This window comes from Tribolium madens, unplaced genomic scaffold (assembly GCF_015345945.1).
Source record: "Tribolium madens isolate multiple individuals breed KSU strain unplaced genomic scaffold, Tmad_KSU_1.1 Scaffold_1;HRSCAF=32;Tcas5.2_LG8, whole genome shotgun sequence".
Classification (NCBI taxonomy): Eukaryota; Metazoa; Arthropoda; class Insecta; order Coleoptera; family Tenebrionidae; genus Tribolium; species Tribolium madens.
In genome coordinates, this window is record NW_025400984.1 from 9,223,764 (window position 1) to 9,238,820 (window position 15,057).

Genomic DNA, 15,057 nt, shown 5'->3' on the forward strand with positions numbered 1-15,057 from the left:
TGAAAATTTTAAGAAGCAAGAATTAAAACTTTTGATTGTCAACATTCATTTCATCAAATTTTCTTATAATTCAAAAGTTTTTTTGCAAAATTAATACAAGATACTATTCATCTTGTTTTGTTACTGCGGTTCAGTTTGTCATTAGTTAATTTATATCTTTAATTTTTTTAAAGTTTTAATTTGCAACAAATAAAACTGTCTTTAATAAAATTTCATTCTATCTATTTTTTTTAACTTCCTTAACTCCAAGTTGTTTGTTATATTATTATTTGACAAGAAAAAATCTGTTTCTTAGTGGCTGATTCTCTGATTATGTTTTATGGAAAAAAATATAAACAGAAAGAATTATTTAATAAGCAATATTGAAAGATTTTGAACCAAAATAGCAAATCAAAAGCAAAAAATATAAGAATAAGATAATTTGCGAAAACAGAACAATTTGATGACAAAACTGATTTGAAAGAAAGTTTAAAAAAAGACAAAGCGACCTTAAAAACATTTAAGATATATACGTAATTCAAAAAGAAATAAACCTAGAAAATTTGAAACAAAGATGTTAAAAGCGAGTAAAAAGAAAGCACAGCATAAGAAAGAATAAAAATATGGAAAAACGAATATTGAACTTAGAAATTAGAAGAATGTAGAAGGACAGAAATATTGTAGAAAGAAGAAAATTATGAAAATGTATCAAAAATGGATGAAAGTAGTCAAAAAATAGAAAACATTAAAAAAACAGAAACATTTTATTAGAAAACCTAAAAGTAAAAATTAAGTGTGCAGCTAGTCTCATATGTCATAAATTTTAATACAAAAAAATATTCTACATAGTTTAACAACTTTTGTTCAATTTTTAAAATTAAGTTATAAATGACAAAGAAGAAAAATAAAAAAAATAAAAAAACAAAATTTATTTTGTTTAGTTATTGTGTTTCAGTTTGTCATTAGTTAATTTAAATGTATAATTTGTGGAAAGTTTTAATTTGTAATAAACAATACTGACTTTAATAAAATTTTATTTTAGCTAACTTCTTAACTTCTTTAACTGTAAGTTGTTATCTAATTATTTGACAAGAATGAATCTGTTTCTAAGTGCTTTTTTGGCTGATTCTCATTTCAATTTTTTTGTTTTAAGAAAAAAAAAAGATTTAGTCAATACATAAGATTTTGAACCAAAAAAGCGAGAGAAAAAGAAAAAATATAAGAAGATAATTTGGAAAGACAGAACAATTTGATGACATAAAAGATTTATTTGAAAGAAATATTAAAAAAAGACAAAGTGACGTTTAAAACATTTAAGAATTTAAAAATTGAGAAGAAAAAAATTAAGTCAGAAAATTGTAGACAAAAAGGTTAAAATCGAGTAAAAAGAAAGCACAACATAAGAAACAATAAAAATATGGAAAAACAAATATTGAATTTAAAATTAGAAAAATGTAAGAAGACAGAAATATTTGAGAAAGAAGAAAATTATGAAAAAGTATGAAAAGCGCATAGTCAAAAAAATTGAAAATATTAGAAAAACCGAGACACTATTAAAAAAATAGAGAATTTTAAATCTAGATAACGATAACAAACACAACGCTATTGATAATAGTTTCAGAGTTAATTTGCGGTAGACCGAAAATCAACCAAAGCTTTGTCAAAAATCAAAAAAATATAAACTTCAAAAATGATCAAAATGCACTTTTAGAAATCCAAAAAAAAACGCGAAAAATATATTTTTTTCTAATTCAAATTCAAATAAATGTAAAAAGTTTAAAACAAGTACATAAGTAAAAAGTAAAATTAACAGAGTAAGACAACTTTTAAAACGCAGTTTCCAGTGGCTTACAGATTTTGAAGTTTATTCACGAGTTGTGCTTTACGGTAATACTTACAGAAACTTTGCAATAAAATTTAAGGTTTCATAAACCAGAAATTTCTTGATGTTTGAAATGCAACAATTAGCCATTGATGTAATCCAAAATTGGCCAATTTCCGTGTTAGTTTATGGGTCGTCTCGTAACTTGAAATTGCCTATTGATTGTGTCCGCAGTAGACACTCAAAACTTAAATAACTCTCTATCTCTAACAAGCTGGTGGTTGTGAACATGCAGTGCAGTAAATTTCTGGGAATTAACAGTAATCATGAGCTAAATCTGACTGTTTGGCGAGCTTTCGATCGGTCAACGAGAAAGCTTCGTGCTTTGGCCACCACAAGGACGATTATCGACTATTCTCTCCGCAAAATCAACAACCACCGATTTGCATCACTGCGAAATAAAACAGAAAAAGAGAATTGTTTCCTTTTCCATTTACGAATTAATCGGAATTACGTGGTTGATTATTAAACAGCCATCTGTTGACGTTCCCTAATATAAATACAAACTAATTCGGTGGAAAACACCCCAGCGACAGTCTATTGAATTAATAACGTTTCCCGAAATTTTATTATTGATAAACCAAGAGTTGAAGACCTTGACACGTCTATTAGTCATTCTCGCCTGTCAGAAAAGCTCCGGATAAATCCCCGGACTAGCTCCAGGACATCTGTTGATACGTCCCCGGAGGCTAAAGCAGTTTAAAAACCGCCTAACTTGAATTTGTATGCAACCTTTGCTTCCTTCTGGTCAGAAAAATAAACAGAACGTCTTGGAAAAATGTCAATTCAATTCAATCCTCTTGAGGGCAAATCCAAACCCGTTTTTTCCTTTGTCTTCCACACATTAATTTTCAAAATTAAACAAAAGTTGTATTGATATTTATAAACTTCGAATAATAATTCTGTTGCGACTTAACTATAATTTTTTGTGTATTTCCTACTTTTTTTTTCTATCTATGTTTTTATCTCAATCCTTCAATTTTTGCAATTTTTTACTTCTTTCGCTTTTTAACTTTTTTTAACTCTGTTTATCAAGTATTTTTAATATTTTTCATTTTTTACTATTTCTATCGACTTTTGGTATTTTGTCATGATTTGTTTCTTTCTTCAATAATTCTCTCTTCTTAACTTTAAGTTCATCAATATTTGTTTTTCAATATTTTTGATTCTTTTTTATGGTGTGCTTTTTTACTCGTTTTTTCATTTCAATTTTTTTTCTTTTTATTTCTTCACTTCATTTTGTCTTAATTACTTTCAAATCGTTATATGTTATAAAACTGTTCGGCTTTCTCAAATTATTTTGTTTATACCTTTTTTGTTATAAAGAAATCTTTCTGTTTTTTTTTTAATAAAACATAAAAAATTGAAATGAGAATCAGACAAAAATGCACTTAGAAACAGATTTATTCTTGTCAAATAATTAGATAACAACTTAAGAGTTAAGGAAGTTAAAAAGTTAGCTAAAATAAAATTTTATTATTTTATTACAAATCAAAACTTTACAGAAATGATACATTTAAATTAACTAATGACAAACTGAAACACAATAACTAAACAAAATGAATACTATATTTTTCTCCTTTGTCATTCATAACTCAATTTTGAAAATTGAACAAAAGTCTTGGAATATTTTCCATTTGTATTAAAACTTATGACATGAGTCTAGAATCTTAAAAAAGTTCAATGAAAATACTACTTTTGCGACTAGCTGTACACTTAATTTTTTACTTTCAGGTTTTCTAATAAAGTGATTCTATTTTTTTAATGTGTTATATTTTTTGACTACTTTCATCCATTTTTGATACTTTTTCATAATTATCTTCTTTCTACAATATATTTTCCTCTACATTCTTCTAATTTTAAGTTCAATATTCATTTTTCCATATTTTTATTCTTTCTTATGTTGTGCTTTCTTTTTACTCGTGTTTCACATCTTTGTTTCAAATTTTCTAGCTTTATTTCTTTCTTTCTTATTTTTTTAAAAATTCTATCTTAAATGTTTTTAACGTCGCTTTGTCTGTTTTAAACTTTTCAAATCAATTTTGTCATCAAATTGTTCTGCCTTCACAAATTATCTTATTCTGATATTTTTTTAGTTTTTAGTTAGCTTTTGTGGTTTAAAATCTTTCAGTTTTGCTTATTAAATAAACCTTTCTGTTCATACTTTTTTTCATAAAACAAAAAAAATTGAAATGAGAATCAGCCAGAAATGCACTTAGAAACAGATTTTTCCTTGTCAAATAATTAGATTGTAGTTAAGGAAGTTAAAAAGTTAAATAAAATAAAATTTTAGTAAAGACATTTTTTTTGTTGCAAATTAAAATTTTACAAAAATTATACTTTTAAATTAACTAATGACAAACTGAAACACAGTATCTAAACAAAATGAATATTGTATTGTATTAATTTTGCAAATTTTTTTTTAAATTATCAGAAAATTTGAAGAAATAAATGTTGACAAAAATTTGATGAAAAAAGTAAATCTTCTGTTTTTTTAATAGATTTGCTTTTCTTTGTTTTAATGTTTCTGTTTTTTATTATTCTTATGTTAGGTAAATTATTTTTATAAAGATAAACATGTTTTATGAATGCTTTACAGTATTTCAAATTTGTATGCAACTTTTGCGTCTTTGCGGTCAGAAAAATAAATAGAACATTTTTTTTATAAAAAAAAACATGACTCGAAGACTATGAGTTTTAAGTCAAGATGGTTTATACAGGCAAATTTGTCAATGTAGTATCAGTTTTTGATAAAAATAAAAGAAATTTGCTTTTTTATTTACAACGTAGTGTTTATTTCTACAATTTTTTATTTAATTTGTTAAAGACTATTCATCGTGGAGCATTTTAACCTATTGCATCATATGCAGTGATTTTACGACAAGAAGACTAAACTTCAAGCGTTCTTACGACAAAATTTGATAGACCATTTTTTACAATTTTTACAGATTAAAAAACCAGTAAAATCGACGTTTTCATATTCGTCTCAAGAACGTTTTATGCATTTTTCTAAATTTAAAAAACCTAATGTTTTTCTAAAATTTTAAACTTCAATTTTCGCTCTGTATTAAAGTTTGTTACAACTTGTAGACTGTCTTGGCGAAAAGCAATTAAGTAGTTGAAAGTTGTTTGAGACACTAGGATTTTCATTAATTTTCATACTAAATTAATAATTCCATTCATGGCAGTACAAAACCTAGCATACAAACTTTATCTTTTGTATAAATTCAGTTTATTTGAGTTGATAATTACTTGTCTATCTCTAGATAATTATTTCGGTTAAGAGCCGCTTGAGAGATTTCGTTGGGGTCAAAAGCTGACAATTTTACCACCCTCAACACACCATTCAAACAACAACGTATCCATTGTTTCCCCAAAATAGCGTCGCATCTTACCCTAAGCCCTTTTAGCAAACATTGTCGCTTTCTCAAACAAACGAGACCTAAACTCGGTGGCAAAAAATGAGACATTGATCGATTTCTTTCACAAGCCCAACACCCAATGATAATTAACAACAGTAATTGGCTATTTAATTACACACAAAGCTCCTTGTTAGCGCTACTGCTTTTACGAGTTCAATCTAATTACTCCGAAATTATTCATATCGAGTAAAAATGATGAATGTAGGTATCTTTTTGGAATATATAAATTCGTGAATCTCTCCCCTTCTTTACATTATCCAATAAAATTCGTCCAAAATGAACGCATTTATCAAAATTACTATGAATGGTATCGTTCCGACAACGGGAATAAAGCAGGCGATATCATCTATTCGAAATATTATTTCTTGTATTCCAGACGCGTGTGTGTTGCTTTTCAATTTCTATAAATACGAATCCACTGGGCTGAAGTTGATTGATGAGAAGCCCCAGTTTCAAGTGCATCATCGATGAAACATTGCAATCGAACTGAAAACACCAAGAAGTTTTTCAAACTAACAACATTGGAGTTTTTTCAGACTGTTACCTATTGAATATCTTTAAATTTTTGATTTTCATGAAATGAACAAATTAATTTTTTATAAGAAAATACAAGTAATAATAAAAATATAATATTTCAAACAAAAACATTTCAAGTTTACTACTTGTACATAAAAACTATTTATTTAGTTGTTGAGGTATGTATGTACATGTTTCGTTTGAACGACATCTTCAGCCTCTTAACAGGTTAGAATAGCATTTGACAAAATTATATTTTTATTTGAAAATACAAAGAATCACATTTTATGATGTTAATATTCTATTTTGTTGTGATTTTAATAAAAGGAAGAGCTCTTTCCAAACCGGTTGTGTAACAATTTTTTTTACAGCGTGTCTTAAAAGCAAGCGCCAACCAGTGATAAAAGTGTCATTTTGAGAAAAAAAAGTTTAATTTTTTTTTATTCGTTAAAGACTTACAGCTTAGCAAAGAGTAACAATTAATTTTCTACTAGTTGGTCGTGATAAATTAAAACCGATAACATTTAAGAAATTGCTTAGTTCTCTTTTAATTGGTATACTGCTAATGAACAAAAAAAACTAATTAAAAAAATGTTAAGACATAATAACAATTACAGAAATTGACAATATTAATTAAATGTGACTTGGAACTAAGCAATCGTTTTTACTTTTTTGTTTTACTAGAAGTGACATCAATTTCAGTTTTTTGAATGGAAATAGAATGTGAAAATAAAATTAAATAAAGCAGGCTGTGGAAAGAACAGAACATTTTTATTCATTTCATCTAAGACAAGTAAAAACGACTGATAACTTTGATCAATTTTGATAAAAAAGTAAAAAACGCTTGGGGTGTTTTTTTTATAATCCAGCTTGTATATTGGATTGTTTTTACTAATGAACATCTTTAAATCATTGATTTTTGTAAGTTTTAAGAAATGAACAAATCAATTTTTTATCATTTTTTATAAAAAAATACGACAGAACAAACAAAAAATATAATAAAAAATTACTTGTACATAAAAACTATTTTTTATTTAGTTGTTGAGGTACATGTTTTGTTTGAACGACATCTTCAGCCTCTTAACAGGTTAGAATAGCATTTGACAAAAAAATTTTTTTTTGTGAAAATACAAAAAATTACACTTTAAGATGTCAATACTCGATTTTGTTGTGATATTAATAAAAGAGAGAAAGAGTTGTTACCAAACCAGTTGTGTAACAATTTTTTTATCAGGATGTCCCAAAAGTAAACGTCAACTAGTGATAAAAAATGTTATTTTGAGAAAAAAAGTTTATAGTTTTTTTTTCTATTTTTATTCGTTGAAACGATCACATTAAAAAACTTGCTTAGTTCTAAGTCTCCTTTAATTGATATACTGTCAATGAATGAAAAGGCTTTAATTAAAAAAAAAGACATAATTATTACAAAAATTGTCAATATTAACAATATTAATTGAATAAGACTTGAAGCTAAGCAATTGTTTAATAAGTGTCATCGTTGTTAATTTTTTGTTTTACTACAAGTCAAATGGAAATATAATTTGAAAATAAAATAAATTAAAGTAGGCTGTGGAAAGAATAGAACATTTTTATTCCTAATTTTTATCATATCCCATAACAAAATGCGAAATTATAATAAAAAATAACATTTGAAACAACATAATAAAAAATAATAATAACGTAAGGCCACTAATTAATATGGAAAAAAGTATATAAAAACAAAATGATACTTGCTACATTATCAAAGTCAAATTTCTGTTGCAAAGTTGGACCTCAAACTAGTAATTTATAGGGTAATGGATTTTGCAGGCCAAACCGGAATTTAGGTGAGATTATTAGCTCGCATTATTCACCCGGTTTTCACTTGGGGGTAGTGTGTAATTGCATATTTTCTTGAAATTATTTGTTGGCTAATTAACTAAATTGGAGGTGATTACTTTTGAAATAAAATTAGAAAAGGTTAAAGGAGTAGTAACAGTTTCTGTGCTTGTTAATTTTTTTATTAATTCACTTTACTCGAAATAATTAATAATGACATAAAGCGCGTCTGATACCGGCGGGCTTTCAATTCCCTTGTTGCCAAAGTTGGTGGCATTGTTGCCAGTTTAGTCTGATACCCGGAAGCGTCCTTGTAACTATCTGCAAACAGAGCGTCGCAATTCATATATCTATTGTATGTATATCCTCGAGCTCGACCGGTGAGAGTTTTATTTACAAATCAAAACTTTGATGAGAGGCCGTAGGGGCGGAAAAACACAAAGCCTGTGTTTATTGAAACGGTTCAATTAGCAAACGTTCGTTCTGAATTTACATAAAATATTGCCGAATGCCAATTATATTTTCAATATGTTCAACACAACAGTTTCATTTTGTACCGAATAAATTTCGGCTAGCAATTTTGTATCACTTGGTTCACGACAGGTGTGCTTGAATGGCAAATAAAGCGCCAGAGGGTGGGGGATTACCATAAAAACTGCATCAGACACGATGCTAATAATTGTTGGAGATTTTCTCGCCCGGCGCATCCACCATTTTTCCACCAAGCTAAACGCAATTTTGCACCGAAGATATTTTATTTCTTGAAATATCTAAACAGGTTTTGCAGAATTGAAACAAAAACTAAAACTAGAAACTAGAAATGTACTCGTTTTGAAGACAGAAGATCGACTTTCTCTACAATTATTATGTGTGACGTTGAATTTTTTTTGCTATCACGTTTGATGACATCTTTTATATAAACTTGCACAAAAAAGTTTTCTGCAATTAGAAAATTCTATAACACAATTATATAACAGTTATACAAGGTTTTTTAAAAAGATTGTAAAATATTTAAGGAGGTAACAGTGTGGACCAAAATAAACAAAAAAGTTTTAATAACGGTTTTGGAGATATCGAAGATTTTCTGGGATGTTAAATATCGTCTACATAACTAAAATTTCTATTCTAAGTTAAAATTTGTCATGCGTCATAATACATAACAATCATACCGGTTACCGGTTATACAGATTGTGTCAGGAAAAAAAATTCAAATAAAATAAGATAAATTTTGCCAATAAAAGCTACAAATAACATTAAACAAAGTTACAATTTAAGATACAACTTCTTTGTTTCCTTTTCTATTAGTCTGTATTAAAAAATCTTGAAATGTTATTTTTCTAACGGAAATAAATAGCCAAAGTTCAAAACTTAAACTCTCATAACTTCGTAATGGTTATGGATAGAATTTTTTTTAACATTTTTTCCATGTTTCTGGTATCTTACTTTACATGGCATTTTTCTCTGAGGCGCAATTTCTTGCGCATCCTGTATAACTATTTTGTAAAGTTTTTTGATTAAGTTTTCAATAACAATTGTTTTGAAGCTTTAGAACTTTATACAACTTGAGTTTTTTACTTGATATAATTGTCATCTGTCTAAATCTTCAAACCGCCATTGTACAAAACTAAATATTTAACTTATGAAAACTGGTAAAAAATGTGTTTTTCATTGATTTTTTTTCAATTATTTTTTTTTTAACAAAAATAAATACAAAGTGCAAAATTTAAGCTCTCATAACTTCGAAATCGTTATAGATAGATTTTTTTTACATTTTGCCCATGTTCCTGGTATCTTACCTTACATGGTATTTTTTTCTGGGGCGCGAGTTCTGGCGCACCCTGTATAAGCTGAATCTAACATAATTATAGTTAGGTGTGCTTCTAGGGATGCTATAATTAATCATTATATTCCCATTAATAGAATAGTGTGTTGAAAAGTGTTAACCTTGTTTATGGCAAGAAAGTTTAATAAAAATTAAAAAGAGCAGTTTTTTTAGCCGTTATTTTCTTTATTAGCCTTAATTTTAATTGCCGCATTTTATATTCATAATAATTAACTCTCTGTAAAAAGTTTATTTCCCTAAAGCGACAAAAAGCGCTTTCAAACTTTAAGCTCGCTAACTTTTCATCATTTGTAAACGTTTTATAAATAAGATATTTCCACCTAAAGAAAAAAAAACTTTCATTAATTTTTGTTATTGTTCTTTTACTTTGATATTCACGTATTTGTGTCTATGTTCTACATCATTTTCATAATTTATTAATCTATAAATCAGTATAAGGTTAAATTAATATAATATTATATACTGAATTTTCAGTAGCTGAAAAGTGTATTTTGTAGCAGTTAAAAATTTCAGTGTTGTTTCAGGAGTGGCCAGTCGCCATGTTTCCGTCGGTGGTGGTGTTCGCAGCCGCCTTAGGCCTGATCTCTGGTAAGTACAACATTGTAAATTATTCCGGTTGGGATTTAAATAGTTGACGGACGAGGTGGCAAATTCCGGATCTAAGTGGACCGGAAACTTTATTTGTCCCCGAAGCGGATGCAGATTAGTGGTAACATCAGGACAATAGAAGTGTGAAAATAACAGGTGGAAGAGAGGATAACCCAAAATAGCCTCAAGGCGACCCAATCTTGGCAATGTTATTTTTACTCAAACAAATTAAAAACGCGCCTTTTTAAATCGAAAATAAATATTTAGAGAGTCTTAATTTTGCAACGAATTGAAAATAAACAGTGAGACGAACATCTTTCCTGATTACAGTGAAATATTCAAAGCACATCCGTTCCCGGAACTTGCTTCTATCTCAGGTGAGATAATTCAGCATAATCCGGGTCCCTTCTGCTCTATAACTCCGGGCGAGATCAGTTAAGCACCTTTGGACTGCATTAATAAATTTTTCAGGACTAAGAAAATTGTGCTATTATCCTCTTCTATTATTGATTTAATTAACATTTAAATTTTTTATCTAAATTTATTCCGTATTCCGGACAAGAAGGCAAGTGTTTTACGAGTTTTTTATTTGCTGATCCTTAAAGTTGCGAACTTTGTTTAAGTCTAGATTAAAAGTTATCAAGAGCACAACGTTGAATTTCAATTTTTTGTAAGTGGTGATTTTACACCAAATTCTGCTTTTTTGGAATTTAATCGCTTTATGAATTTTACATTTTACTCAATGCTCATAATTGCATTTGAAATTAGCAGAATTTTAAATGCCGTTTTGGAATGAATTATTTGTCAGGTTTGGCGAATAATTTATGACCTGTAATGGCAAAGTTAATTGTTAAAGTTTGACGTGCTATTATTGATTATGACAGGCAAGATTCTTCTATGATCAATTGAAATTTTATCGTGAAAACAGTTTTCTTAAAGTTGGATTTTTTGGTAAAACAATACCAAAAATGGCAGAGAGGTGGAGAATTAATGTACAAAACGGAAGAATAATAGCGAGGTCAAAGCGTAACACATGTAAAATCTGCACAAAAAAGTGAAATGAGATTCAAAGCTTCCGGGTGTACAAATTAATTATTCATAAAACATGAGGGTACTAAATTCTGTAAAAATTCGGGTCGCTCACATAGAAATTCCGCCACTAATCTAAATGATTCATTGTTTAACAAATGAGTTCCTTAATTTTCGCTTGAAGATTAATCAAGACGGCGTGGAATAAGCCCGCAACTAATTCTATCGCAACGAGATGGCGGTGTTAGTAATTAGAGTGGTGGGGGGAGGTGGTGTCACACATACCGGTTTAATTAGATGGGTTACTGCTTTTATCACATTTATTCAAACGTCAAAAGCTGCTCTCTTATCGATCCGGCCCTTTAAATATGCATGGAATAAATTATTATGGTAAAATTTGAACCATTAAATCGCTCGTCATTGTTTTTTTCTATTGTTCCCGCATGACGGGCTTAAATGTCCCCGGAAACTTTCCAAATACAAACAAATTGTTGTGAAGTTTGATCAAATAGTGTGAAGTAATTATTGCTGAGAGGAAGTTTTAATCATTTATCATTTCCCTGTTTCGGAGTTTCTGTTATTCAAGTTTCAAACTTTTCGTGCTTTATTTTGCCGAAACTGGAAATTAAAAAAAAATCTCTTCGACATGTGTTTCCCTTATTATAATTTCAACAGTTTTGTTTAAATTTGGCACAGTAAATCAGAAAACCGATAAACTTGGAACGTGAAAGTTCGTAATGAAAAATCTATTAGAGTTTAGTAAGAATTTGTTTGGAAAAGCTCTCAACTTTAATAAAAAGAATTGTGTAGAATGTAATGTTGAAAAATATAAATATGGTTAAAAAATATCAATATGGTGGCGTTTTCTGCTTTTTTCGTCAAAAAACAACATGGGAAATCGAAGCGTTCAAATAATAAACTTTTAATTTCAACTCAGATCTGCTATTACCTCCATCATTTAATAAAGTTGGCAGGATTGATCGTGTTAGGACAACTTTGCAGTTTTACCAACAAAAACAACTAAAACACTACAATTTTAGAAACTCGTTTCGTAAATAATCCACGTCGTGTATTATTTATTATCATCTGTTGTATCTATATTTTTTCCGGACAGGTTACGTGTCATAAATTAGGATTGCGTCGTGATGTATCCATCGCGTCGCGACGCCATCATTCCCCATCCCAGTTACAAATGCATCTGATATTTACAGCGTGTCTCAAATAAAAATTTGCCAAAAAGACTTTATTATTTTTTTCTTTGACTTGCTTTATCTATTTTTCGATTATTATTTTTTTTGTAAATATTTTCTAATAAACTATTTACTATTTTTTTCTTTTACTACATCATTTCTACTACATTATTTTTTACAAATAATTTTCCAAATTTTTTTGCTATAGGCTACTAGACGAGAAAACAAGGAAGCTGTATCCTNNTTTTATTGGCAAAATTTTTGTACCTTTACTAAATAATTATAAAAAAAACATATACTAGATCATCAATATCACTAAATAGACATAAAAAAATGTCAAATTTAAAAAAATAAATGTTAAAATGTTTTTTAGAAATAGATTTTCTTGAAATATTTTTTCCATGTTCCTGATATCTTAACTTGCTTGAAATTTTTTTCTGCTCCGAAGTTCTGACACTCTGTATTTATACAGTCCCCGGATTGAGTTTACAAGAGAAAAAAAAAATATCTTTGATTTTACGGCAAAACTGCATAGGAAAAACATTTTTCGCTTCACCTGAAACGTGCAAATCTGTACTTAAAACTTCATTATTCTGATACCGTGAAAAAAAAAGTTAATTTTTTTCTTGATTTTGGAACCGCCAATGTGATAGGACTTAAAAAGCAGAGAAAAATCATTATATATTATAAGTCCAAAATCAAGAGAAAAATGAACTTTTCTTTCTACTGAATTAGAATAATGAAGTTTTAATAACAGAAGCAAAAACTTTTTTTCCTTTGTAGTTTTGGCATAAATTTTGGCATAATAAAAATTTTTTTTTTCTTATGTAAACTCAATCTGGAGACATACTGTATAATAAGTAATAAATAATAAATAGTAAATAAATAAATATAATAAATTTTACTTTATCTTTGTAGTATGTTTTGAGTTTTACATTATTTTTATTTTGTCGCTGTTTTTTTTCGTTTTTTGTTTAATTGTTATTGATGTTATCGTTTTTTATTTTATTATAATTTACGCTTTGTTACTTTCTTTTATTATTATTTTTGACTTATTTGTGTATTGTTTTACGAGTTTATTGGTTGGTATTATGTTTTATTTTTATTTTATTTCACTTTCTACTATTCTGTTATTAGTATTGTATTCAATTTTTTAAATATGCATTACTTATGTATTACTTTATTTTTTGTTTTAATTGATACGTTGTGAATAAAAAATCGTGTTACAAATATATTAACATCTTTATTGTAGATTCATTACACATTGTATTTGACAATATTGTTGTATTTGTGGTATTCTGAGAAATCGTAGAGTTGATTGTGGTTTTTCCAGTAGTTATTAATTGCCTCGACGATGGCATCAATGGCACCTCCAACAACACCTTCCATCACTTCCAAAATCACATTCTTCATCAGAGAAGTGACCAATTTTGTCAACAAGTTGAGTAGCCAATCAACGATTGCATGCCCAGTAAATTTGAACTGAACTTTTCTGCGTAAAGAATGTTTTTTGATAAACTTCTACAAAAAATTTGAAAAACACTCACCCAGAATTAGAAATGCTGAAATTCTCTAAAGTCAAAACTTTCTTTTTGAAGTCAAATCCAACTTCCAAATTCATGTTAAGATCGGTAACAGTGCCCTCAATTCCTCCTTTGGGCCCCAATCCCATGATTTTGGCACTGTAGTCGTATGTAAACTACAAAATTTTTATGTTTTTTTTTTAAATTAAATTTGGTGTTTCTTACTCCAAGATGTTGGAATCCTATTCCGACTCCAACACTGGCAGTTTGGGCCAATAAATCATATTTGAATGTTGCGTCGTCACTACGATGGAGTGTTGAAAAACCCAGCAATTTACCATTGGTCAAATCCAGTTCTCCATGATATGTTACAATTAGGGTCTGTAAGTTTTTTAGTTTAGACACATTTTTTAAATTTTTTTACAACTTACATAGTTGAATCCTGCATGCATGTCATGGAGTGACAATGGATCGACATGTTTTGCCATCCAACCATCAATAATTGTAAACATTTTGTCAATGCAAGCATTTACGTTGTCTTGAATAGAGCCACCGAGTCTAAAATTAATAAAAAACAACATTGAAAAAATTAAAGTATTAAAAACTTACGCGCTAGGCTTACAGATGGAAATAATATCTTTCCATTCTTCATCAGAAACTGTCAATTCCTTGAAAAGTTGTTTCTTGATATTTGGGATATTTCTGAAAACGATTTCCTCAAATGCAAAGTCAACATCGTTTTGTGGAAATGGAGAGGCGCAAATGCAGACTATTAACAAAGCTGCAATGACTAGTTTTCTCATCTTGGTTGATTTATTTTTTGTTGTTTGGACGATTTGAAAGAAGGCTGATTTTGGTTTGGTGAAGAATTCGCAATGGTGGGTTTATATAGGGAGTCTTATCATTGATTTTACTATTTTCGTTAATCAATAATTAAAATTAATTAAAATCATGAGATTGATTGAGTGATAAAATACGTGATTTTCATTCAATGTGACATTTTGCTAGAAAAATGGAGTATTTTCAAGTTACTAATCTTATCTTGAGATTGACTTTAATTAAGAAAAGAAAACCGAAATGATTTTGTCTAGATTTCTAGATAATATATTGTGTGTAATGTTTATAAATAAAATGTTTACTATTACAAAACAAATATAAATTATAACTATTAAGATTATTCTAAAAACAGATTGAAGAATGTTTGAATGATTGAAGAAAGTTAAACTAAAAAGAGAGTAAAAATATGGTAGCAGGAGTATCAAATTAA

The 15,057-nt window shown here is 28.3% G+C and overlaps 2 protein-coding genes across 2 annotated transcripts in view; one reads left to right on the forward strand and one right to left on the reverse strand.

Annotated features, from left to right (window-relative positions):
- Positions 1 to 15,057, forward strand: part of LOC123016143 (Ig-like and fibronectin type-III domain-containing protein 2) — an 89,777-nt gene that overhangs the window by 37,692 nt on the left and 37,028 nt on the right. Inside the window, exon 3 of the mRNA XM_044416359.1 lies at positions 9,985 to 10,048. Within this exon, the coding sequence (XP_044272294.1) occupies positions 10,000 to 10,048 (49 nt within the window). The 5' untranslated portion in view covers positions 9,985 to 9,999. The remainder of the gene's footprint in view (positions 1 to 9,984; positions 10,049 to 15,057) is intronic.
- Positions 13,491 to 14,640, reverse strand: LOC123016144. Its single transcript, XM_044416360.1, has 5 exons — positions 14,400 to 14,640; positions 14,222 to 14,348; positions 14,016 to 14,171; positions 13,815 to 13,966; positions 13,491 to 13,759 (listed from the first exon to the last, which is right to left on the reverse strand). The coding sequence occupies exons 1-5, from the start codon at positions 14,591 to 14,593 to the stop codon at positions 13,525 to 13,527; spliced, it is 864 nt and encodes a 287-aa protein (XP_044272295.1). The 5' UTR covers positions 14,594 to 14,640; the 3' UTR covers positions 13,491 to 13,524.

What these genes read in the sequence shown, in the direction of transcription:
- LOC123016144 (XM_044416360.1), bottom strand. Translation starts at nt 14,593, where the DNA reads ATGAGAAAACTAGTCATTGCAGCTTTGTTAATAGTCTGCATTTGCGCC. An exon ending in TCCATCTGTAAGCCTAGCGC is followed by an intron (nt 14,349 to 14,399) that starts GTAAGTTTTTAA and finishes TATTAATTTTAG; the next exon opens with ACTCGGTGGCTCTATTCAAG. An exon ending in TTCAGCATTTCTAATTCTGG is followed by an intron (nt 13,760 to 13,814) that starts GTGAGTGTTTTT and finishes TTCTTTACGCAG; the next exon opens with AAAAGTTCAGTTCAAATTTA.